The sequence below is a fragment of the Grus americana genome, chromosome 2 (assembly GCF_028858705.1).
Source record: "Grus americana isolate bGruAme1 chromosome 2, bGruAme1.mat, whole genome shotgun sequence".
NCBI classification, from domain to species: domain Eukaryota; kingdom Metazoa; phylum Chordata; class Aves; order Gruiformes; family Gruidae; genus Grus; species Grus americana.
The window spans coordinates 29,669,566-29,696,801 of record NC_072853.1 but is presented as its reverse complement, the minus strand read 5'-3'; the positions used below and the strand labels follow the sequence as shown (position 1 = coordinate 29,696,801).

Genomic DNA, 27,236 nt, shown 5'->3' with positions numbered 1-27,236 from the left:
AAAGGGGACCTGCCGCACGGATCCCGCTGGGTCCGAAACGAGGTGACCGTCAGGGCCGCGGCGGAGCCTCCTGGCGGCGCGTAAGAACCCGCCCTGCCTGCGTAGCCCAAGAAGGAGGCGGGTGGAGAAGACACCCCCGGTCTTTATCGCTTGCACACCGCCGGGGTGTGCTGGCTCACGGCGCCGCCGCCGTAGAGGAGCTTTCTCGGGGGGACAGTGACTCACAAAAGCTTTCCTTATCCTGCCCAAGCACGCTCTCCCCCGCGGACAGCACCCCGGCGCTGGAGCCTGGCCCCTCCTCCCCTGCCTTCGGAGAGGCTGATTCAGCCCGCTGGGCTCTCCTCCCCGCCGCCGCGCCCAAGTTGGTTCAGCCCGGGGCAGGCGCTAGGAATAAGCCCTGTCCCCTTTGAAGAGCCTCGGTTCAGGCTCTCCTTTTCCCTCTCACTGCCGCTGCGCGCTACTTGGTTCCGACCGGGCCCTCCCGCCCGGGCGGCGGTGACGGCGGCTACTCCTCCACAAGTTCCTGCTCCCCGTGCCCGGGGCGCGCACACGAGGCTGGCTCGGCAGTTGGGGGCGCGCGGCCGCGGCGGCGGGAGCAGGAGCAGCAGCAGGGGCGGCCGCGGAGGGAGGGGGGTTGTTGTGCAGGAGCCGCCGATGCCTCTGTGAGATGGCATCATTCTGCGCGGCGGCGGCGGCGGCGGAACGCGGCGCGGAGGGGTGAGGAGCTGCCGCGGCGGCGAGGAGGAGAAAAAGAAGAAGAAAAAGGTGGGAGGAAGGAGGAGGCGACAGCAGCTGTGAGGCTGCGAGCCACGGTAAGGAAACAAAACAAGCTGTGCCGCAGCCGTTTCGCTTTGCGGTCTGGCCCGGCAGAGCCCGACCGGCCTGAAGAGAAAAACGGCTGCTGTTTTTCTCGCTTATTCGCCGCCGTTCGGCCGTGGGGGAACGGGGGGTGGCGAGGGCAGGGGGGGTGGGCTCTGGACGGGTGCGAGCTGCCCCTGTCAGTGAGGGGCGGGGAGGAGAGGAATGGGCGTGGGGGCTAAAATGGCGAAGGGAGCTGTAGTAAGGTCTCGGTCTCTCCGGCACTTCAACTCGTCGCACCCCCCCGGGCCCCACTGGAGGGGGGTGGCGGCTGTTGCTTCTCCCCTTTCGATGCCCCCATTTGGCGGCGGGAGGATCGCTGTGTTTCCGTGCCGTCTGCCTCCCCGGCTCATGTCTGGACAGGGTTGAGGGCCTCCTGGCCCACACCTGGCAAGGGGAGGGAGGGTCGGCACTTTGGTGAGCTTGTGTGGAGGTACCGGGCTGGGGGGGAAGGAGAGCGGGAGCGTCGCTGGTGTCCGGTGTCAGGCGAATAACCTTGTTTATTCCTGTCCACGGCCTTTCGAGTGAGGGTGACTGAGGGCTGAGTCCTGACCTGTGTCAACGCTGAGTGGATTGCGAGAGGCATTAGTGACTGGGAGTCAGTGAGGCAGTTCCACAGCCGACCCTTGCTTCCTTATCTACGGGATGAAAGCAGAGGAGAAGGATATTGTTACGTTTCAGTTCACCTTCCTTTGGTGAAAATGGGCAGGGAGGAGGTGAAGAGCCGTTTCCCCTCTACAATGAGCTGCTGTAACCCCTCACTATATGTGTAGTGTGCCTCCGCTCAAGAGGAGGGGGCACAGCAGGGTGGGAAGTCATTACGGTTACCACTCAAATTATACACGTTTGCTTGTCTCTCTGGGTCCTCTCGATGTATGCTTTGTTGATCAGACTGTGTGAATTCAAGACCTCAAAAGACCTATTTATGTCATTTATCTTTGTTTATGTTGTGGCAAAATGTTACAACTCGGTGTAAGTGTTTATTTACTTGGTTTTATTTGTGTCTTATTTTTGGAACAATACCAATTCTCATCCCAGTTTAACTAGGATGATCTAGCTCTGCTTCCATATCTATAAATGTTTAAACTGTATATCAAAGAGAGAAAAGGATTTAACGCTATCTAATCATTTTAATGGGAGCTCTCCGATGTTTGGGTGAAACTGTAAAAAGAGGTTTTCATATTACGGTTGTATTTTCACATGGCACCTGTGCCATATAGAAAGTCATCGGGATATTTAGCATTAAAAAGCTCCAGGTTATGCAAGTTTAATAACACTGGCTTACTAGGTGATACTGTCACTGACTGCAAGTGGCTGGGTTACATATGGTCATATATGTAAAAGACAATATGGACTTCAAAGTGGTAAGAGTCTCCCCTCAATTCATATTCTGGTTTAATCCCTTTGTGATATAGAAACAAATTGATTATTGGTGGGCTGTGATAATGCTTCACTAACTTGGACTTTTTTTTTTTTAAATTTTGTATGCTGCCTTATCTGAGTCTGTGTCATTCAAGATATAAACTGAATTATTATTTCTCATTAATTTTAATACACATTGGTGTGTATTTTGAGCTGTATTTTAAAGTTTCTATAAATGATCCTATAAATGCTTCTAGCTTGAGTAACTTAGCACTATCAGTCATCTTTTTCTAATGATACTGTGGAATAATTCCCTTAAATTGCATAATTATACTTGAAAACATGAAAGTAATTTTACATACGTGGGACTGATTTAATCTCTCGGCATGGGACACCTTGTTCCCAAAAGAATATGGATTATTTTTGTTTGGAAAAATAATCTACATTTGTTGCTAAACATCAGTGAACAAAACACTGTAAGTCAGCCTGTATGTTTTTGTTAAAAGGTTGGCAATAAAGTTTAGATAATCACCTGTCTACAAGTGCATTTTAAATCATGGGAATACTGACAGAATGCAGAGCCAACCTTTTTTCCTGAGTCTGTGGAACCCTTGGAAGAAGGAGGAATGTTTGCTAGCTCTATTGCTTTTCATTTTCCTTCTTATCTTTCCATATGAAGTTGGAAATTTTGATAAGTTGGAATTTCTACCCACTTTCATGCTTTTTCTCTTAAAAGAATGTGTGTGGGGAAAGCGATTTCTCCTGGTTTTTGGACACAAGAGGTGGGGGTAAGGATCTATGACAGGAAGTTGGTGTTGCATTCAGTTTCTTCATGTTTCAGTATTCCTATGCCATTAAAACACTGAATTTGAAAACTCAGATACCATAATCAAAAAATCATGACCTAAGACATGTTTATTAATTAGAAATGACTACTATTCATGCACTTAGAGCAAACACTCATTGTTAGCTTAAAAAAACCACTATGCAAATCCCCCCCAAAAAAACAAGTTCATCCTAGAATTTAGTTGGGTGAAATGTGCATGATGAAGTGAGAAGGCTTGGAGAGGGAATGGATGGGAGTGATAGACAAAACCAAAATAAGTGCTTGATGAAATCTATGCTTAAGTGATTCTTGGAAATTATTTTTAACTTGGTTAAAAAGATTCTTTTTTTCCATAAAGACTGAGGAGAAGGAGTGAAGCTACTGATAAAAATGCCATATCTTTTAATCTAGGTTAGTACTGCTCTTACCTGCTCTTGCACAGAGTAATATTCACCTCGATTTAAAAAAAAAAAAAAAAGTTTTTCTAGCTCTTCATCAATTGCGTATGACTCGGAGTCAGTAGAAAAGCTGCTCCAGTGTGCCTTCCTGTGTGAAAGTGCATAAATTGGGGCAGGGTTCCCCAGGTTCTATGGTAGTGTCAGATTAACCAAAATCCTGTTGTTTCTGCTGTCCTTATGAAACTTGTAAACCAAAACTGCCAAACTCTCCCTTTGAATTCTGAGTTAAGCAATGCATAGTGGCATTCTTCTGTATTGCTTTGGTCTGTGTACAGATGCAGACAGTAGGAGTTGGTTACATCCAGGTCCTTCTTTAAAAGTTTGTTTTCATTGCGTCAGTAGTCTTTCTCTGTAGGTGTTAGTTGAGATTTATCATAATCTACTGATGCTCTCCTGTAGTCACATAAAATAGTTGTAGATAAGGACGATCTGAAGTATCAGAGATCTCACCTCTGTTTTCTTGAAGGAAAACAATATGGCTGGAGAGAGAAATCTCTTCCTCATCAGCAGGAGTTGGAGAGTCCAGAAGAGGCATTCCAAAGTCTTGTAGAAAATAACAGATCTTACAAGTGGTGCACCCTCTTTTTTTTCCTGTAGAACAGTGACATGGCATGGTTTTTGCTAAAATCTGCTACAGTACCTTTTAAGAGGAAGTTTTTGTTTTTAATTGCTTTGTGTAAGTGAAAAGTTCTAATTACTGATTTCTGGGATATGTTTTTGCTGTGTTTGAGGACCTAATAGTTTAACCAGAAGCATAGTTAGGTAAGTTTAGCTGTTTTGCAAGTGTAGTGTTCCTTTACAGAAGAAGACTAGAGATTCTAGGGAAACTATCAACTGTCACAGTAGTTACAGCATGTCAGAATTATTTACCTGGGAGAGCGCTATGGTTTGTGTGTTGTGGTTTGTGGTGGTGGTTTGTTTGTTGGGTTTTTTTGATTTCTTATCATTTCAGGGAAAGTATGTCAGGGAAACTCATGTTAGTGTAGGTCTTAGTAACTACTAAACATATGGTATGTAGTATGAAGCAATTAATCATTGCAGATTTGCATGACTGTATAGTGCTGTGATTCTGTAACAGCAGATATATAGCAAACATGATTTTTTTTATTCCTTCTCCTCTTAGTCAATGTTGAGAGTTGTGAAATTTTGTGATCTAATGTACAGTTTGATAATTCAGTATTGTCAAAAAAAGCACTTTCAAAATCTTATTTAAAGAGAATATGGATTTGGATTTAACTTATAAATTCTTCTGACTTCGAAGCATAAACTGAAATTTACTTAGCTGGTTGTGTTACTTTATAATGATTTTTGACTAAAATAAAGTCTTTCATAAAAATTGGAGTGAAGCATGTGTTTAACAAAGCAGATTACATTCTTGGGCTTTTGAAACTTTTTGCTAATCACCATTTTTCTTATTGCTGGCATATTAGAGATGCTTATGTTCTGCTTAAACAACTAGGGTCTGAGCGTACTTAAATGTAACCAGTTCAAAACCTGAAGAGTTCTTAATATCCTCACTGTTAAGGATGTTAACTTGGAGTGATGTAACTAGTATGGCCAATAGTCTTTTCTTTTGTAGTGAAATTCAGCCTCTGATGTCTAATGCAAGGAATCTTTCACTGGCTCAAATCACTACAGAATAATCTTTCAAATATAAATATCTATTACTGAAAACACAGTAGGACATTCTCTTGTTTTGTCTTAAGTGTAAATGGCATTGAGAATACAGTTACGTGTTAGTAACTGACCTTCTCGAGTAGTTCTAATGGCGCAGAATTACTCTCATCTACTTTTTTGTATCAGGATTTCAGAGTTACCTTGCTGAAAACCATTGTGGAGGTGGAATAAAGCAATTTAAAAATGATGAGAAAAGAATGTCACGTTTTAAAAATAAACAGCAAAATAATTTTACACATCCAAGTATCTTTACCTTGCAGCCTGAAGTGGGCAGAAGAGAGCTCGTCTGCGCTTCTGTGGGTACAGACAAAAGTATACAGTGCATAGTCTGTGCACATTTCTAGTTTCTAGGGTGTCTAACCAAGATTTTTTTGCTATAAGCATTTAAATGAAGCAGGATATTAGCAGGAGTCCTTTAAAAAAGAAAGAAATGAAACCTTTTATCTGTTTGTCATACAGGTCAGTGAAAACTATGAGAGAACTTTGGATTGTATGTACTTTTCAAGGTAGTCAGTGATTTCTCACTATAAATCAAAGGAGTTGTAGTTTTAGAATAGGGAAAAGTAAACAGGAAAGATAAAGTTCATAATCTGTAGAATTGCACAATATACTTGGGCATCAGAACTGAAAAAAGAACACATGTCCAGTTTTGAAACACAGTGCTCTGCTACTTCTTGAGAAATTCAGTAATATGTGGTGGGTTTTTTTTTTTTTAGTTGTTTGTAAGCATGAACTAAAACTGCGGAACAGATCAAGATATGTTTGTCTTAAAAACTGACCTTGATTTTGCTAACTGGTATATTGGAATTAGCTCTCCAGCATTTTCTAGTATACACAGTGACATTAAAGTATCTGTGTGTAAACATAACAGTCGGAACAAAATATAAGAAGAAAGCTAAATAGAAGATGAAGAGCAACAGCGTTGCCAAACTTCCATTTTTATATTCCCTGTAGGTTAGAAGTGTGGAAGCTACTTTTTCTTAAATTTCAGTTCCCTTTGTTCCTTCATTCTTGGCACTTTTTGTTTTTTGCACTTCTAGCTACCTTCTTACAGTGTTATCTTTTTAAAAAAATGATCACTGTCTTACTGTAGTAGCTAGAAAGATTTTGGGTTTAAAAGAAAAAAGTATATTTTGACTTCTGGGTGCAAGTTACAAGGACTGGAAAAAAATAAATTAGTATTGAAAATCTGGTGGAAGGCTGATGTTTGTGTGTCATTTCAAACTAAAATAAAATACATCCCTGGCTGAATGTCTTGTGAGAGGTTGCTGACAAAGCTATGTTGTCATGGGATGGGGAGTAAAACTGTATTGTTAAGGGAATAGTTATGGGGAAGAAAACTAGTTGGAGTCTTAGTTTATAACATGACAAAAAGACTAATGAAATGGCAAGATCTGTAGGTGTTGAAGTTATTTATTGAGTAATGGCAGTGGGAACTTCAGAGGGACATAACGGGCTAGTTTAATATTTGGTGATAGGCACGTTTTTGTGTTAACATAGGAGACCTAGTGCATATTGGAAGGAGCAGCTAGAACTATTCATCAAAATGGAGCGTAGTTTATTTGGTAATAAGAACCCAACATAATTATGAATTGCTTTATGAAAATGTCCCATCAGGAATGGAATAAAAAGTAAATATTGGCATGTGTGAAGAATATAACATATACTAGCTTGCATACTACTTTTATTTTGAAATTTGTATTGAAAACTGCTAGAAGTTACTATTGTATGGCAAATGATTCTGGTACTATGTGGACACCTCCTACCTTTAGCTGTTTTATGAATGGACTATTGTGTTCCTTTGTTGTTTGTATTCCATTTCTGATCTGGAAAAAATAACTGATTCAGGAGAAAAGCGTTAGAATAGTACTGCTCCTGTGCAAATAAAATGGAAAATATTGTTTATTTTTAACAAAAAAAGTAGTGAAGGAAGAGAGGCCAACCGAATCATGAATAGAATACAAGTAAATTTCAGCCTGTGCTTTTAACCCTCTGTCGTACAACTAAGCAAGAAGAAGTTAGAGCACAGTTTGAAAAGTTGAGTAGGGTAGTCTATGAAGAATTAATTCTTACAAGATTCAGTTGCGATTGGCTGATGTATGATTCAAAATAAGGAATAGACTGTTACACAGACAAGGAGAAAATCTGTTGCTAAGTAATAGGAGTTTTAATGAAAAGATTATACAGATCACACTTTAGTGCATAAACTAACCACGTTATAAATACTTCCTTTGAGCAAGTTAGTCTAGCCTGCCCACTACAGCCTTTCTTGGATATTTTTTTTCTCTTTAACTACCAGGGACAGCTTGCTTTCAGAGTCGGTTGATGTTCTTGTCTATTTTGAGTAACTATTATACTGGTTCCTTTAGTTTCAAAGCTTTAAAGGCCATAAGAAATTAAAATTAGATTAAATAAATCTGTATTAGCAGAGACATACACTTTGGGCTTATTTTCCTGCATGCTTGAAAATTCTGTGTTTTAATCCCTCGCTATTAACATAGGAAATAAGACCATTTTTCCAGATGTTTGTTGACACCTCCCCCAGCTTAAAAGCTGATGGTTTCAAAGGTTGATGTAGAAGATGTAGGGATAGAATAAAGAATAGAACAGACAATAACATCACGCCACTGTTTATCCACAGTGCATTCCTATCTTGAATGAATGCTTTGTGCATTTTTTCATCTTTTTCCACTTTCCACCCTGTCTCAAAGGTATATAGTACTGGAGAAGGTACAGAGAAGGACAGCAAGGATGACTGATTTATATGGAAGACAACTTGCAGAACGACTAAGGATTCTTAATACTCTTCAGACTGGAAGACCTGTGTGTTGACCGTGTCATGCAAGTGTACATTATGTGGGTAAAGAATGCTGAAGATGCTTTTCCCTTGCTTGTCTTTGCTCTGTCTCTAATATCTACCCTCAAAAGTTCCTCAAAAATCAACACGAACAGGGAATAATTTTGAAAATTGACTTCTTTCAGTGAGGAGTTGGATGACATTTTCTGTGCAGTTTTTGTAGTCACTTGATTTCAAGGGAATGTTGTTCTCAAGAATTAGCTGTTAATGATTTTAAGTTAAGTAATTTAGTCTTTAGGCTTTCACCAGAAAGGATACTGACCCTCATGAAAATATCTGCGTTTCTCATGAATTCCATCTGTCCACCTAAAATGAAAATAACTAATATTTCAAATGGTCTTTTACTACAAAATGTAAGTAGTTTTCCTATAGCACACTGATTCCTTTGTAGCATTGAGTTGACCTTAATAGGCAATGTATTGATGTGGTGCAATGCATTGATGTGGTCCAATATTGACCCTTGAGAAGTCAGGCTTTGGGCTTTTCTGGTAAGACTTACGTGTTATTCATTTTCATGTTCATGTTCTCAACTTGTTATTTTTGTGCAATCAGATTAGAATTGTATTGGAGAATAATTAGCAGAAGATGACAACTCTTTGATAAATAATTCTCAATTCTTAAAATACCTGGGAGCCTTACTGAGGATCAGGTTGAATTCTCTAGCACTGTGGAGACTGAAGGGCTATTTTTGAAAAAATAAGTGACACTGCTTGGGTAAGTGCTCTCAAGTAGTAATAGGTAAGATTAGCACAGTCTGTGATTGGAATTAGGACAGGCATGTTTTAGTGTTTTAACACTGCTGAGATTGACAGCTGAAAAGAGGCTTGCATAGCACATTTAAAAAAGCAGATATTCAGAGACAAGAGAGTGAGAACATGCAGTGAATTCTACTTATACGTCTTTGAGCTATTTTTTGAGATAGAGTTACTGAGGAGAGGTGGATCACATCAAATCTGTTACTGCCAAAAAAATGTGCACAGACCCTTTCTGCCATTTCAGCCCGTAACAATGGGTAGGTTTATCTTCCCTTCTTCTTTGAGTTGTTGTCTACTGCTGACTTACCAGAACAGTGGGGAGACTGGGAGACTTTTTTGGGAAATACGTTAATGCTTCCCCACGTTATAGGTGTTTCTTAATCATGGTTTCTTCATATCCCCACAAAAACAAAGAGCAGGGTGTAACAGAAACAGCAGCACTCTTGGTTAACATCTTTAATGTTGTTTTATGTCCCTTTGGAATTTGTTAATTTTGCTGTGACTGCAGTAGAGATGTGCTTATACTAGTCATGGCTATTGTGACTAATAAGGTGGTGGTGACAGGCACGAGTTCTTGTGAATGGATTTTATAAGCTATCTGGGCACTCTTGGTATGTGCTCAGGCTGCCTGCCTATTCTGAAGCCCGTACTTCTCCATTTTACATATTCTAATATGCTACCTATAGAGTTAAATTTAATATGGAAGTGCCTCCATGTAACTATGGTAGGGTTTTCTGTTTGCAGTGTAGGTAGATATTTTGGAGATACATCTTAGTATAGTACTTTACATTGTTCTTGATACAAGTTGATAAACCATAATTTATACCAACAGTTAGAATTATCCATAGCAGAAGGCAACCCAGAGAGGCTGAAGACTAGTGTGTAGCTAGCGTATTATGTATTCTGGCAGATAGGAAGGCTATTCAGTTGAATATTAAAATGAAGGAGAAAATACTCTTCCCTGATTTCTTGACATACGTGTTGGACTGTCGATCTTTAACTACCATTGTTCTAGTCAAGCAACCTGGAAGTTGTTTACTCCATTTATTTCACTGTGCACGTGGTCCTATCTATAATACACAGAGGAGGCGTTGTGGTATTTTTCATTATTTGATATTGTGGTAGGACCTAGAAGCATCATCATGATTAAGATTCAAAAGCAAGGTATACCCTAAATGTTTTGCCTATAAGTTGGTCTTTGAGCAGTGGAACTAGGCTTCATACAAATTTTTATTACATCATTACAATTCTCTTCTCCCTCTGCTGTTCTAGATCTTTCTATCTTGTAGTAAAAAGCCACTATGCACAGCTCCAGCTCACACTGACTCAGAGATGTGTCTGTGGTGATTGTGTAGCCTTTGAGCCAGGCAGTGTGGATAGCCTGAGTTCACGCTACAGACAAGCACAGGAAATTGTGTCTTTTTCCTCTACCTAATTGTTGATTTTCATGAAGGTCATGGTAACCTAGTGTGTCGGAGGACATTACTTCTTAGTTTAACTGAATCTGGTGGTGAACAGGTTCATTTAGAGGGATGGAGATGAAGAGTGGGATGAAGAGGGAAGAGGCAGGTGGACAGCATGAGTCATACATGTGATGTCTGTTTGGGAATTCAGGCTAAAAAGGTCTTTGCTAGTCTAAGGCAAAACAGAACAGGCAGACATGTGCAGTGGAATCGTAGTCTGTCATTTGTTTGGACCTCCTGCATAACACTCTGAAAAATAGGTTTCTGTAAACCTCTGTACTATATGTTTTTTTTTAGACCCTAATATCAGGGTGGCAATATGTTGTAGATAATGCATGGATTAATATTGCAGCACCTGAAGCAATGGTCATACAAGTTCATGTGTATGACAGAATACAGAAAATAAAATATTTTTGTATGTAGCTTGCTCTCCGTGCTGATATGAGTGGACAAAGAGTTGTTTTCTGAGGTGTGGGGGAATGGGAACTGCATATAGGTTGGCTTAAGAAAGATAAACATAGAAAAGTTTGTATCAGACTTGGTGTGTGAAAAATACTAAAATTTGTCCAAAGGAGGGCAGCAAAGATAGTGAAAGGACTACAGGGCATGACATACAAGGAGCAGCTGAGGATATTTGGTTTGTTCAGTTTAGAGAAGAGGACACTGAGGGGTGACCTCATTGCTATCTACAACTTCATCATGACGGGGTGCAGAAAAAGAGATGCTGATCTCCTTCCGGTATCCAGTGATAGGATGTGAGGGAATGGCTTAAAACATGTATCAGGGCAAGTCCAGATTGGGTATTAGGAAAAAGTTCTTCACTGAAAGGGTGGTCAAGCACTGAACAACCTCCCCAGGGAAGTGGTCGTGGCCCCAAGCCGTGCAGTCAGCATGCAAGAACATTTCAGTTTGGAAGGGACCCACAACAATCATCTAGTCCAACTGCCTGACCACTTCAGGGCTGACCAAAAATTAAAGCATGTTATTAAGGGCATTGTCCAAATGCCTCTCAAACACTGACAGGCTTGGGGCATCAGCCACCTTCAGGAAGCCTGTTCCAGTGTTTGACCACCCCCTCTGTAAAGAAATGCTGCCTAATGTCAAGTCTGAACCTCCTGTGATGCAACGTTGAACCACTTCCATATGTCCTATCACTGGATGCCAGGGAGAAGACACCAGCACCTCCCTCTCCACCTCCCAGTCAGCAAACTTGCTAATGGTGCATTCAACTCCATCATCCTGATCATTGATTAAAATACTGAACAGAACAGGCCCTACAATTGAGCTCTGAGGAACACTGCTGGTGACTGTTTGCCAACCATATGTAGCCCCATTCACTACAACCCTTTGAGGCCAGCCTTTCAGTCAGTTCTTCACCCAGTGCACTGTGAACCCACTCATTTTGCAGATGGACAACTTGTCCAGAAGGATGCTGTGAGGAACAGTATTGAAAGCCTTATTAAAATCTAGAAAAACTACATCCCCTGCATTCCCCTCATCCATGAGGTGGGTGACTTTATCATAGAAGGATATTAAATTAAACCGGGCTTTCCCTTTGTGAACCCTTGTTGACTGTGCCTGATGATTGCATTATTCTTTAACTGTACCAGTATGATCTTCTCCATAATTTTTCCAGGAACTGAGGTTAGACTAACAGGTCTGTAGTTTCCTGGGTCTTCCCTCACACCCTCCTTGTAAATTTGAATAATGTTGGTTAGCTTCCAGTCAGCAGGGATCTCCCCAGACTCCTAAGACCTGTGGTAGATGATCGAGAGGGATACTGCCATAACATCTACTAGCTCCTTCAGTACCCTGTGATGAATCCCATCAGACCCAATGGACTTGTGAACATTCAGCTGATACAGCTGATCCCTTACAATTTCAGTGTCCACAAAGGGAAAGTTGCTGTTCCTACACTCATGGTCCTCTGACTCAAGGGACCAGGCAGCCCAAGGTCTATCAGTATTTTTAAAGACTGAGGCAAAAAAACCATTGAATGTTTCTGCTTTTTCTTTATCCCTCTCAGTCAGGTGACCATCTTCAACAAGTATTGGTCCCATATTTTCTTTAGATTTCCTCTTCCTAGTAACATATTTAAAAAGCCCTTGTTATCTGATGCAACACTGGCCGGTTTCAACTCTAATTGAGCTTTGGCCTTTTGTGTCTTCTCCCTGCATAAAAGAACCACAACTCTGTAATCTTCCTGTGAAGCCTGACCTTGCTTCCAGAGATGATACAATTTCTTTTTTCTCTTGAGCTCCATGAGGAGTTCCCTGTTCAGTCAAGCTGGTCTTTTGCCCTGCTTGCTTGACTTATGACACACTGGAATTGCCCGCTCCTGTGCTTTTAAAAGATGGTTCTTAAAAACTGACCAGCACTCATGGACTCCTAAACCCTCAAAAGCAGATTCCCAGGGTACTCTGCTAAATAGCTCCCTGAATAGTGTAAAGTTTGCTCACCTGAAGTCCAGGGTAGCAACTCTGCTGTCCTTTTTTCCTCAGTACACTGAAAAATTTTAAACTCGACCATTTTGTGATCACTGTGGCCAAGACAGTCACCTACCATCATTTGTCCTGTGAATCCTCCTCTGTTCATAAATAACAAGTCTAGCAGCATTTTTCCTAGTTGGCTCATTGAGTACTTGTGACAAGAAGTTCTCTTCCACAAACTTCATGAATTTCCCAGACTTGCTTGTCACAGAAGTATGGTATTCCTAGTTGATGTTTGGGATGTTGCAATCTCTCATAAGGATAAGGACTACAGATCCAGGGATTTCTCCTAATTGCCTATAGAATAACTCACCAGTGCTTACATTCTGGCTAGGGTGTCAGTAGTAGACACCCACTACAACATCTTTGTTTTCCATTTCACTAATCCTCACCCAGAGGCTCTCAACCACATCATCACTAACTGTAAGGGCTGTACAGTCAAACCCTCCCTTACATACAGTGCAACTCCTTCACCTCGCCTGCCCTGCCTGTACAGCCTGAACAGCCTGTAGCCCTCCATCCCAACGTTCCAGTCATGAGACTCATTCCACCAAGTCTTGCTAATACCAATGATATCATAGCTCTGGGAACTGATCAATACTTCCAGTTCAAGAAGTGTTCAGACAGTGCTTTTGGATCATTTTACTTCTGGGTTGCCCTGTGTGGAGTCAGACTTAATCATCCTCGTGGATCTCTTCTATCTCAGGATGTTGTGTGATTTAAGAAGGACAGTTTGCTTTCCAGTTCAGTTCTATATAGGTCTGCTGTAGGGTTGGCAACTTGGAACTCAGGAACAAAATGTTTGCAATGTATAATGCATGTTGAAGTATCTCTGGAGAAGCTGTTAGTTGTCAGGAAGAACTAATGCCTTGCCTTGCTGACAAGGCCTTCTAGACCATGAGGAGGAGACTGCTGAAGCTGAAATTCTACTAATGTCAAAGCAGATCCTAAGGAAGCCACTGGTATATCTATACCTGTCAGTAAGTGCTATGGGCTTGATGAAAACATGAGACATGAAATGCTTCTGTGTCCCTTGCTGTTTTGGCTGTTCTGGAGATTCACTCCAAAAAGTGTGTTGATTATAACAGAAAGTATGAGGACTTTTTCATAGCTTTATTCTCCTTTGTTTTATCAAAGTTGGATTTACTGCTTAATTTTTTGGGGTCCTTTTTCAGTCCTCTCAGTTTCAAGTAATTGTTTTTTTTTTCAGAATGTTTGTGAGCCACTCCTAGGTAAAGGAGTGAAGGATATTGCCAGTTGAAGATGGTTTTGGTGGTACATTTGAGTTTTAACAGGAAGAAGCAAGACATTCAGCTGGCAGAAAAGGACCTGCAGGTCCTGGTGGACACCAAGTTGAACATGAGGCAGCAATGTGCCTTGGGGCCAAAGAAGGCGAGTGATGTCCTGGGCTGCATTAGACAAAGATTTGCCAGCAAGTTGAGGGAGGTGATCTGGCCCCTTTATTCAGCACTGGTGAGAGCACATCTGGAGTCCTGTGCTCAGTGCTGGGTTCCTCAGTACAAGAGAGAGATGAACATACTGGAGGGAGTTAAGTGAAGGGCCATGGAGATGATTAAGGCACTGGAGCACCTCTCCTTTGAGGAAAGGCTGAGAGAACTTGGAGAAAACTTGGGAGGATCTCATCAATATATATAAATATCTGAAGGAGGGTGCTCCCCAGTGACAAGACTAGACACAATGGACCCACACCGAAACACAGGAGGTTCCCTCTGAACATCCAGAAGCATGTTTTTACTGTGAGGGTGACCGAGCATTGGCACAGGTTTCCCAGGGAGATTGTGGAGTCTCCATCCTTGGAAATATGTAAAAGATATCTGGACACGGCATGGGCAGCTGTCTCTAGGTGGCCCTGCTTGAGCAGGGGCGTTGGTCCAGATGACCTCCAGAGGTCCCTTCAAAGCTCAACCATTCTGTGATTTTGTGATTTGGGATTATATATGGTGAACATGTCATTTATGGGATGGATGGTGCTAAGAGCACTTTCGTTAGACCATTGACTTAAAAAAAAATTCCAGTGTTCACTATTAGCATAGAATATGTCCTACAGTTACAAATGTGTTGAACAGGACTTACTACTGTCCTTTCAAGTTTTCAAGATCTATTTGTTTGTGTAGGTAATATTTATAAGTCTGATGGAATACAGGTTTTTTTACATACATATATTTTTAAATTCACCAATGTCCAAGGAATTGGGGAAACTACTGGTAAGTAGAAGTAAGTACTAAAGGGATCTGCAGAATTGAAAGCATTTTTACAAGGGCATGTAGTGATAGGACAAGGGGTAATGGCTTTAAGTTGAAGGAAGGGATATTTAAATTAGATATTAGGAAGAAATTTTCTACGGTGAAGGTGATGAGGCAATGGAACAGGTTGCCCAGAGAAGCTGTGGATGCCCCCTCCCTGGAAGTGTTCAAGGCCAGGTTGGATGGGGCTTTGGGCAACCTGGTCAAGTGGAGGGTGTCCCTGCCCAGGGCAGGGAGGTTAGAAGTAGATGATCTTTAAGGTCCATTCCAGCCCAAACGATTCATTCTGTTGTTCTATGAATCTTACTATCTTGATTGGTAGCTAAGTATTCTGTTAGGTAGTTTAAAGTTGCTAGTTTTTCATTCTAATAAATGGTATTCTAGAATTTATTTTTTTTTAATATGGAGACATACATTTCAGTCCATCAATATTTGTTTGACTGAAGTTTAAAATCAGTAGTAGGTGCCACAGAAAATATTTTGTTGCTCAGCAAATGATGATCCTACTACAATCCTGTCCTAAAAGTACTGCCATCATGCGTTTCCCTTACGTGATGACAAGTAGAATTAGTGCTCCTAGCGGTATTATTTTAAATGATCAGTGAAAAACTGATTTCCATTTCTAATATTTTCTAAGCTATTAAACAGTGACTTAAACTACTATTTATAATACTTTTACAAATGATACTTTATAAGTAAGGACACCATTCAATACTACTTACTGCATCTTGCAAATTTCCAAGTTAATTATTAAAGTTATTCTATGTTTTATGGTTTTGTCTTGTGCCATTTTTTGCCTTCAGTTTGAGGATAGGACTGTAGCCTAAATCGTTTTCACAGGGCTTCTTAAAGTTAATAACCTTTTCTTTCTTGAGCATACTGCCACAGAAGTTAGGACTGGTAATGTTGCAGGTTCTTCTTCTTCATGATGCATAATTTTAAGGCATAGTTAGAAAAACTGGTGGCATACATGCATGTTGCATGGTTCCAATCTTAAATATTTTTTATTTCATAACATACGGCTTTCATGTGTACTTCTGTGGTTCATAATTAAATTGTTTCCTAGAAAAAAATCTAAATTATTTAGGTGTAAAACTCAAAGACAAAAATATCCATAGGACTGATAGTTAAAGACAGTAAAGGTGAAAAAAACAAAAATTAAAGGGTTTAAAAAAACAGGAAGTGATGGAACTCATGCAATTAAAAAAAGAATTGTGGTTGGAATTGGCATCTTGTGTTGGGGCAAAAGCAGAATACCAAAAGACAAGGAACTTGACTTAGCCTGTGAAAAAAACGTAACATTTCATTGTCATATAGACAGATTTATTGAATAAATTGAAAGAATCTAAGACCTTCAGTGTAAAGCATTCAGATTAGAAAACAACGGTTAGAGCTGTTTGTGTAACTTGGACTTTGCCTTCCTTGTGTATGTCTAGTGGGAGTCACAGATCAGAGCACTGGTTACTGGTTTTTGCCACTGGACTGCGTTTCTTTCAGTGTATGTGTAAGAGAGACAAAACAAGACCTGCTGCTTAATGATGCTTTATTAGTCTGTAGTTCTTGTTCTAGTCCTTTACTTGATTTCAATAAGTTAAAAAACGTCAAGACTTTCTATTTGACATTAAAAATATGTCTTAACATTTTTGCAACTTTTAGTAATTTTAATGACTTACTGGCTGTGTAACTGTTACAATATGTTCCTTTACAACTAAATACAACCCTTTTTAAACTCCTTGCTAGCTAGAAGGATGTGTAATGTGAGATAATTAAAACAATAGTATGACTAAACAATATTTTCCTTTTTTTAAAGTTTGTCCTTGTGTTCAAAAAAGTTGATTCTTTAACAGTGAGTGTAACATAGTGCATACATGAAGGAAAGCTAAATGTCTGCAGCATGTCAGGGTACCATTTCACCACCTTTAAATTTAATTAGTTATACCAGAAAAGGAGGATTGTAAAACAATGTGTGAGTATTTTAAATTTTGGCATCCTATCGAAAGGAATTAAACCAGCAAGTATTTTGATTAAATATAGATGTCCATGAATATAGCTTTTTGCTGGAAGCTTCTTTTCACAGGAGAGTATTTTTTTTTCCCCCTCACATACACCAATAAATTACTGGTTAATAAAAACTAATACCTTTGCCTACATAATGTCTTTTGTCTACATCCCTAGTCCATCACACCTAAACCAAAGTACCTACTAGGCTTTGCAATGTTGTCCGGGTTACCGTATGTTTGGTCCAAAAGGAGAATGGAATTGCAGACATTTTGAATTAGCCTGTAATAGTAGATCTTAAAAAGGAAGAGGACATCTGAAATAGAAGAGGACAGATGAAATTTTTGTGGAGAACAATGAATTAATTTTGTCACCAACATCAAGCAGAAAGTTCAGTGGTTCTCAAATGGCCCTATTGGTGTTTGTGGAGGATATCCCTTGCTGATAAGCATAGCCTTTCCGTTACTTCTTAAAGTAGCAAGCAGGCTTGTGGCATTCAGGGAAATAAAACTTTGACTTTAAAGTTCTCTATTTGCCTAGGTGTAAATATTACTGTAATTTTAGTTGTTGATGACCAAAGCTGTCGGTTTAGGGAGTGTCAAGTCTTAGAATTTTTTAGTTAGTGTTCCTAAGTTAGTAGGCAAGACAATTTGTAGAAATGATCCTTTGCTATCCTGCTCAGTTTAATAAAGGCCAACACATTTTTGGGTCTGCACATTCTTCTCCAGATCTGAAACATGTCTGGCCTCTATTTGTGTGTAACCAGTTTCTGAGATGAAACTTTCCCAATGTCAAAGGGAGATACCCTTAATTTTTGTAATGATACAGAATTATTGGTTCTCTCTGTAAGGAATACGTTTAACATCGGTAGCTTTTTTTTTTTTAAATCAGGGAATTAGACATACATGCAATTTGTGCTAACAAAATTAGAAAAATATTGTGCCTTTGCTAGAGATGTGATCAGAATATATGTAAATTTAAGGGGTCTTGGTGTTGAGAATGTTCACTCAAATTTAATGGTCCTCCTGAGATTAGCAATCATCCCCATTTTTATTGCTGATAAATAGTGAAATAGACTTTCAAATCAGAATTGCATTGAATAAAGATTCTGGATTTTGGAAGTCTGAATGGAAGGGAATCTGTTAAGAAATTTACTTGCATCTGAGCTATGAAAAGTTCCTTTTTTCTTTTCTTATTTTTGTTCTTTGTTTTTATCTTCACATCAAGGAACTTTTTTCCAACCTTAGATTTTTTGATTTTGTTGTAAAAGAGTCATGAGAGAGTCCATAGAACTATTTGTTATGTTAAATAGCCATAGGTTTTAGAGTTTCACTTCACTTATTTCTTCCCCATTCTATCCTCCTTCCTTCAACCTTTCCTATCTTTTTGCTTGCGGCATCTTGAATAGATGAGCTTCCTTGTTTAAAAAACCCAAGTCTATTGAGAAAAGATTTTTCTGCATTTCCATTCTTGTTTGGAAGATATGCTGTGATATCGGAAAAATAATACTTATGGCATTATGGTGATTTTACCTAGCCAACTCCATTCTCATTTATACGTACAGTAAATTAAATTAAAGATGTTAGTGGGGAGGTTAATAATATTTAAGCATTTTGCTCATCTACTTACTTTGTCCTTAGTGCATTTATACAACTAGATCTCAAGTTTTCTTACTCTGGTTTTGAGCATTCAGGAAGACTTTTGATTCGACAGTGCTCATTCATGGTGTAATCTGTTCATGTTTATTTTTTCTCTTCCCTTATCTACCATGTTCTATATTCTGGAACAGAAGTGTCAGATTAGCAAGAGAATAAATCAGTGGTCATTAAAGTGCCATCAGTAAGCCCAAATACATTTTGATTGAATATAACTCATTTTAAATTACAGTTATATTTATTTTCTGTTCAGTCTTCTGTCTTGTATCTCATGAAACTGCAGGCAGTTTCAGCTGAGGGACGCAGTGACTTGTGAAATTTTCTACCACAGCTTTATGGATGGTTTCTGAGTTCCTGGCTATGTTATTTTGTTTGGTTAGAATTTTGTTTGGGTTTTTTTTTTTTAGTGGGTTGACCTTCTGTAGGCAATTGTGAGGGGGAAGGCTCTGCTTCTTAGATAAATACTCCATTAATACTTTCCTGATTTGCAGATCTTCTGATTTAAAGTTAAATTGAAAAGCCACGCTGTGTAACTTCTTGTTTCTGCAGATTTAACATTCTTCCTATATTACCTGATATCACAGGTAATTAGACCCTACTATCCTAAACTTGGTACAATTTTTTTTTGTTTCACTCCTAGCTTGACTCCTAATGGTATCATATGAATAAGGAAAGGACTTTCTGTGCTGGTGGTTGTACTCTTCTACACCTGAGTTTCTCGGTTCTTCATGAAAAATCTCCTCAAATATTGATTCAAAGCATCAGTCAATTTTTAAATATGATTGCGGCTCTAGTGATACTTTTTAGCTTTCAACTTCACAAGAAATACCATAATTTGTTTCAATATAGCATAATAATAAGTCTTAATTAACCAGGTGCATTCATTAGCAAGTGGCTAATGTAATGTAAAATGTATCTTCCATGAATAAGTAAATCATTTACTAAAGACTGAAAAATAAATTAATGAAATATCCAGTAACGTGGTTGTCTTTTATTTCTGATGTTTTAATAGCATTTTGAGATTTAGAGAAATTTCTTCACAGAAGTGTAAATTTATAAATGCTGTTATTGTTAACTAGACTTTCTTCCATGAAGCTGTTGATTCACGTGAATTAGGAAATGAGTCTTGAATTTTTTAATGGACTGCTATGTCAGCCATTCCATCGTTTTGCTAGGGTCTTATTTTGTCCTAATTGATCTGAAGTTACCCAAAATAATTTATACAACTGAAGTAATATTAATTTTTAAAATATCTGTTACAGACGTTAATAAATAGATTGTACTCTTCCAGTTGATGCAGCAGTTATGTATGATGACTGTGGTTTAGACAGAAGCATTGTGATAACTATGATCTTTATGTGGCCCTCCAGACTCTCTCTTAATTCATTTTTGGTGTCCAGGAATTTTGAGGAGGGAGTGTTGCATGTGTTAGTGAAACGTTTTGAAAGTAAAGCTTCACATCCTTTAGACCAATGAAGTTTAACCTAGAACTCGAATAAAGAGGTACAGCAAGTTCATATTCGGGAATCTATGGTGACTGTAGCCCTGTTAGAATTAATCCTCTGATTTTCAGGAAGATTATAACTACAAGGATGGTAGCTCTTACATTGCTGTATGTAATCCCCTTTTTAAGCTTATGTAGAGATAACCTCAAAGATTTTAACCCTTAATCAAATTGTTTATTTAAAAAAAAACCCAAGCCATCTTTCAGTGCTTCTTTACCACCTGTTTTTCTTCTCATATAGGCTTTCTTGCAAATTAGATCAAGAAAGTACTTTGCTTTTGACATTATCCCAGGTTGTGAAAACTTCTCAATCCTCCAAATTAATATAATCACTTCACTTCATACAATTGTTTCATCTCCCTCCTCTGTTGGGATCTCCCTAGTATTGTAATAATTTCTCCCAGGCATCATGGTCATTTTTTCCTTCAAGGGGAAAGATGCAAAGCTAAGAGCAGTGAATTCTCACTTCCTTGTTATCAGGAGATTGGCAAACGTGTTTGCCAAATGCAGTTAGCAGCTTAGTAGCAAGCAGAGCCAGAAACTCAGGTTAGGGCAGGTGGTATGCCTTGCAGATAAATCAGCACCTGAAACCTGAAGTCTTAGGAGATTAGGCAATGAACTGTCTACCTGATGACTCTGGCACAGTTTATTTCTTTATTTCTATGTTTATTGTACTTTGTGCATGCTAGGAGTAGAGTTAAATCCCCTCCCCTCAGAACCCAACCAACCCAATAAAACTGAAAAAAACACTTAGCATTTCAGATCTATGCAGGTTTGAACAGTAGGAGGAAAAAAAACCCAGTAAAAGTAATCATAATTTGTCAGTTACAAAAGTACGCCTAAACTAATTTTTTAATGTACGAGTAGAACTAGATTGCAGGTCTTGGTTTCTTGTGAAGAATTTGAGTTTACTTGCCACAGACTTGATTGCATGTGTTGCTCTTTTGATGTCTTCTGTATTAGTGGCCTCCAAAGTGGGGTGCGCAAGACCATCCATTGAGGTGCGGGAAGAAAATATTAGGACTTATATTTAATCTGAAAAATAAGAAAGAATTTAAGCTCTGTTTAAATCCGTATTGCCTCTGGTGCCCTCACTTGGTCCATATGTCAGGTGGTCCTGTGTCATGTATGGTTTTGAGGTGTCCTAAGGGTGGATTTAGTATTCCACAGCGTGGAGGGGTCACAGTAGCACCTTCACTTGTTCATTCACTTTCAGTATTGCAGTGTATGCAGTTTACGTGTGCTGGGTTAGGTGGATTTATGGATTATATTACCTAGTTTTAACTAAACTAGCCCTCACAGAATGGGCAAGTGGCTTAAAAAAAAATCTTGCAAAGAGGCCACGGATTGAAGATAATACTAATAATGTGAGCACAGCTGAACAATAAGAACATGGCAGAGCTGACACTTCTCCTACAGGAGTATGAGCTCCTATGTGGCCTCATTGTGAGGTAAAAAAGGTAGCAATTAGATCTGACAAGGTGTTGGCCAAAAAAATTTGAGTTTATCAAGAAGGCTATTTGAAATATGGATTTATATCCATTATCGTTAATGATGAACCTCACTCTAAGAGAATATTGTGCCTTGATGTATCAGCTAATGATAGTATGAATTATCAAGGCATTTAAAAACTGATCATCCAGAACATGAAGACAAGCCTCTGCATTTTTTTCAGCAGTGTTTAAAGTCATGCAATACTCAGTCCAGTACTTTACAAGATTTCACTAACCTTAATGAGAGATCTTTAGAAGCCTCTTTTGAGGTTTCTGAATAGCAAAAGACCCAGAAGCCACATACCGTTGAGGAAACATTTGATCTTCCTGCTGCAGTAAAAATGTCTGAAATATTACATGGAAAACAATATGGTGACAAACTGAAATGCATTCCTTTGTCAGCAAGTACTGTTGGATGATGTTTATGAAACATTGCCAAAGATCTGAAGAAACAAATATTAGACAAAATTACAGTGTGGGAGGCTTGCTGGACAGTTGGGTGAAAGTGCAGATGTTTGTAACGTGGCTCAGCTTACGGTACTCGCTAGATTGTGTCAATAATGAAATACGCAAAGAACTAAGTCACTAAGCAAGGCTATACCAGAGAAGATACTTCTTAACAGTAAATGACTTCTTTAATAACAACAGCTTTTTCGATGGAAGAACCGTGCAAATGTAACCACTGATGGAGAGGGTGCTTTAACTGAAGCAAAAAGGATTCTGGGGTAAGGTTACAAGGAGGGCATCACACGTGGAATTCATTCACTGCATCATGCATAGGAGAGCAGCAAGGAATTTGGAGCGAGAAGTGCAAAAAGTGCTGCAGGATGTCATCAATGTAGTTAGTTGTGTGAAAACAAGACCTTTAAATAGTAGAATCTTTGCAATAATTTGTAATGACATGGAGAGGGACTGGGAAAATCTTTTGTACCAGGCAGAGGTTTGCTGGTAATCATGGCAAATCACTTAGAAGAGTTGTAAAACTTAAAGATTAATTATGTGTTTTCTTTCACAAAAAGATGAGTGTTCTGAATTTGCTGACGTGTTCTATGAGGACAAGTATGTGTCAGCAGTATGCTGACTAACAGATATTTTCAAAAAAATAAAGACACTTAATGTGTCCCTTCAAGGTGAAGGTGGCATTTTAACAATGAGCAAGAAGCTGACGGCTTTTTGGAAGAAAGTCGTGCGGTGGAGACACCATTTTAAAAAGAGTTGTTTGGAAGTTTTTCCATCATTGTGTGATTTTGTTACCAGAAAAGATACGGATCATCTATAAAAACTTTTGTATCTCTACGCTTAAACTTGGAAACAGAATTTCCTCACCCATTTAAAAGCCTTCCAAATGCAGAGTTTCAGGGAGTTTTGAACCCATTTGTTAAAAATATAAAAATGCAACACCTTCCATTAGTTTGCAATAACCACTGATTGATATGCGGGAAGAAGGAAATTTACTAGCCAAATTTCAAGAAAAACCTTTGTATAATTAGTGGATGGGAATGAAAAATTAGTATCATGATTTAATAAGTGCAGCCAGTGATGCACTTTCATTTGGGTGTGCGTATCTTTGTAAATTGTCTTTTCCAGCTATGACAGCCATTAAAACCAAGTATTAAAATAAACTCAATTTAGAACCAGACCTTCAAATCACTGTATTACAAAGTGTTAAGCCAACATTTTTAATAATGATCAAGCATATTCACATGGCTCTCGCAAAAAAATTAATTTTTTTTTTTAGTGAGAGCAAAAAGGTTTTTTTACCATTAATAATAAAATTATTTAAAAATACTGTTTATTTCATCTTTATCTCATCCTTTTTAATTTCTATTTTTATATGTTTTATAGTGTACAGAATACATTAGTACGGTAGTACCTATATATAATTTGTAAATAAATACACATATTGAGGGTACATGCTCAAAAATTTTTTACTGATACGATCTTTTTTACTTTCACAATCAAAAAAAATTTGGTGACAACTGTTCCCGTATTATTACTGATACCAATTAATGTTCACAGAAATATATGGAAGTTCACTAGATCATAGACAGTGTATTTTAAATGTACATATTCTTTTCTCATGAAAAATACTTGTCTGATAGAAACTGCTTTCTGATAGATATTTTACTTCTAGCTTTGTTTCAGGTGTAGTAATGCAGGATGGGAGTGATGTTGTCTGTCCGTGTTTCAAGTGCTGGGATGCCCCAGCTAAGATCAAAGCCACAGTATTTTAGTGGCCGAATGATCAGATGGGGTGGTCCTTGTTAAGTGCTTACTGTCTCATCACATGCGGCTTGGCTTACCAGTTTCTGAAGGGGGCCTACAGGAAAGGTGGAGATGGACTGTTTGTCAGGGAGTGACAGGACAAGGTGTAATGGGTTCAAGCTGAAGGAGGGTCGATTTAGATTAGATGTTAGAAAGAAATTCTTTACTGTTAGAGTGGTGAGGCACTGGAACAGGTTGCCCAGAGAGGTTGTGGAGGCCCCATCCCTGGAAGTGTTTAAGACCAGGTTGGATGAGGCTTTGGGCAACATGGTCTAGCGGAGGGTGTCCCTGCCCGCAGCAGGGGGGTTGGAACTAGATGAACTTTGAGGTCCCTTCCAACCCAAACCATTCTATGATTCTGTGATTCAGTGAGGGAAGTGATTTGTGGGTGGGCAACAGTGGTATGGAAAGCTGATTGCAAATCCAGGGATAAATTTAAATGTTCTTTGTCTGAATCACTTTTGTTACTGCTTCAGTGTATCGTTCTGGGGACAGCTTGGTTTTCAAGCATGTAAATGTTTCAGATGTTTTGTTCATTTGAAGTTGTTGGTTCTTAGCTCATCTGAAATCAGACCATAAGTGTACCTTCTGGAGATAGCAATATTGATATGTCACAGCTGATTTTTTTTTTTCTTGTCTCAGTTGTTCTAAACTATGTAAATGTATGCATTAGTGAAGTGTCTTTGTGTCCTCAAAGGTAACGTGGGAGAAATTTCCAAAATAATTAGTTTTTTTAACAGGTATAATGAAATAATGTGTTCTACCATACCTAAGTAACATTTGGTAACTTGCTGATTAGTTGATCATTTTATTTAATAGTTGTAACTAACATGCAGAGATAAGTACTTTTTAATAAGCTACCTGTGTGCTTTATTTTTTTTAGGCTAAAGCCTAAACCTCTGACATGGCCACAGCCTCACCAAGATCTGATACAAGTAACAACCATAATGGCAGATTACAGATGCAAGTAACAGGCAAGTAGTGATTTGTATCATGGTGATTTTTATAGGAAAACATATGTATTCTGAAAAAGCAATCTTTTAAATGAGTGTAAAAATTGATCAGTATCATTAATATTTTAATTAATAACTTGAACATTACAGTCAAGAATATGACAATAATATGTGTAGGTAAAGCTAGGTAGAGGTTATACAGTGAGTTGGATGACAGGGTTTAATGATCTCAAATTAGAAAAAAATGAGATTCAATACAACAGTAAGGACAAATGTAAAGAATTTTGGTTGGGAACAAATAATTAATGGCACAAATTATATAATGGGAACACATATTATTGAAATTCTGCAAAAAAGATGAGCAGTTTTAGTGAATCCCAAGTTGAAAATGGGTGCAATGTCATAGTGAAGCTGGAGAAGAACTGGAGATCACAAAATCTGCTAGCCCTTCAAGAGAGTAAGGTCTTTGATTACATATCACGTAAACATCTGTTCAGAATAATATAGATATTCTGTATTATCCTTAGGGCAGCAGGTTGGATTACACAGCCATATGGAATAATTTAGGTTGGAAGGGACCTTTGGGGATTTCCTAGTCCACTTTTCTGCTAAAGGCAGGGCTGCCTTTGAACTCGGATCAGGTTGTTGCCTGATTGAATTTTCAGTATCTCAGAGGCTGTAGATTACCAGCTTTCCTGGGCAGCTTGTTCTGGTAATAAACCACATCAGTGTGAAAATGTTTTTCCTTCTATCCAATTGGAATTTGCTATGTTGCATCTTGTGACTGCTCTTTTTTCCTTTTGCTGTGTTGGTTCTTATAGTTTGAGGCAGAATTCAGCCATCCCAGTATCTGCTGGAAGGGGAACACAGAGGGCTACAAGCAATTCTGGAAATTTCTGATTGTGTTGGGGATACTTTTTTCAATAGGTGTTGAACAGGGCAAGTAGGTTATGCATTTTGGTACTCATGGATAAGAACTGGTCAGGGATGTGACAATCGGTGTCAGTCTTAGCTGCTCTTTCTGAGAGCAGCTCTGTTCTGCAGAGCAGAACAAAAACTTGCTGTAGTCCAAAGATAAGCAAAATGTATCTAGGTAAACAAGTTTGGTAGCTAATTATGACAGTGTTACAGTAGTTAAAAGTGAAAATGCTACCAGCAAGTAGTTAGATATTGTGCATAAATATATATACACGTGAATGTATGTGTGTGTATGTATATAAGTATTATTTTACCATTGATAAATAACTTGAATTTTCTAGAGATCCTGAAAAATCTGGGAACCCTGAAGTAAGAATGAATGCATTATCAAGAATACGTTAAGGCTATCTTGAATAAAATTTGGAAAAAACATGAGTAAGACACCATGTCTTAAAAAAAGCTACATCTCAAGAAAGATATGTCATGCTGGATTGTCCAAAGATGACCAGGTTATCTGAGAAAAAATACGTTGTTGGAGAGTCCCTAAAATGGATATTTTATAAAATTATGTAAGAGAGGAACCTTAAAACTGATTAACCTTGTGTAAGGTCACATAACTTGATAACATGATGAATCATCAAAACTGGCAATAACTAACAGCATAGATGGAGCCACCTGTAGATTCAATATCTATATAACTGTAACAAACTCAGTTACACAAATGACCCGTAACTTCAGATCTGCGTATGCAGAAATGATGATTCTGGTATCCTGTACCATACTGCTCCTTATGTAAATAGCCGTGTATTTTTCTGGCACTGGAGCTTCTCTTGACTTCAAGAGATCTGGTGCAAGGATCAAAGTGGGAAGAAATCTGTACAATTTTTAGGATTTGTTTTCTGAAGGCTTAGTTCTCTAACTTTAGTCTTTATTGCAAGATCAGAGGAACGCCAGTGGCAGTACAGGGAAAAAAGTGGGAGACAGAGGAGTGTGGGACTGTAGTATTGCTGACCTGTGCTCATCTAGACTTATATCTCAAGAACCAGACTTAAAAAGCACTTTTATAAAGGCAGCAAGTAGCATATACTCATTTTGTAGACAAGGAACTTCATATGGAGTGGTGACTTGTTTGAGTTTGGACAGTTACAACTTGTTGCCAAGAAGTTTTTCCATCAGTATTTTTTCAAATATATGTGGTGAGATATCTTGTCTTGTTAGTTCTTTTTGAAGTTTTTTGCTAGTATTTGTTACTTCTAATTTCTTTAAAAGAAGTCCTAACCAAAAAAAATTATAATGGTCTCCTTTCATGTTTGGCACTCAAAACTTAATGACTTAAAACATAATCAGATAAGGCGGAAACTAAAAGGAAGCTTGAATATTATGACTAAATACCTATTTTTTAACAAATTTGTTGCAGTTGCTTTTAGAAAGCAAAATATAG

The 27,236-nt window shown here is 38.8% G+C and overlaps 1 protein-coding gene across 12 annotated transcripts in view; it reads left to right on the top strand.

Annotated features, from left to right (window-relative positions):
• The first annotated feature begins 269 nt into the window (after positions 1-269).
• WWP1 (WW domain containing E3 ubiquitin protein ligase 1) overlaps positions 270-27,236 on the top strand; it is a 64,702-nt gene continuing 37,735 nt past the window's right edge. For 3 of the 12 annotated variants that reach the window (XR_008575687.1, XR_008575686.1, XM_054814888.1), the window contains exons 1-2: positions 284-812; positions 24,808-24,898. Coding sequence is in view for 6 of the 12 variants with exons in the window: in XM_054814888.1 (XP_054670863.1) it covers positions 24,829-24,898 (70 nt within the window). In the remaining 6 variants the exon portion in view is untranslated. Of the gene's footprint in view, positions 813-3,377; positions 3,458-7,892; positions 8,038-24,807; positions 24,899-27,236 lie in introns of those variants that run through there. The other 9 variants (XR_008575683.1, XM_054814887.1, XR_008575684.1 and 6 more) reach the window with 7 other exon arrangements.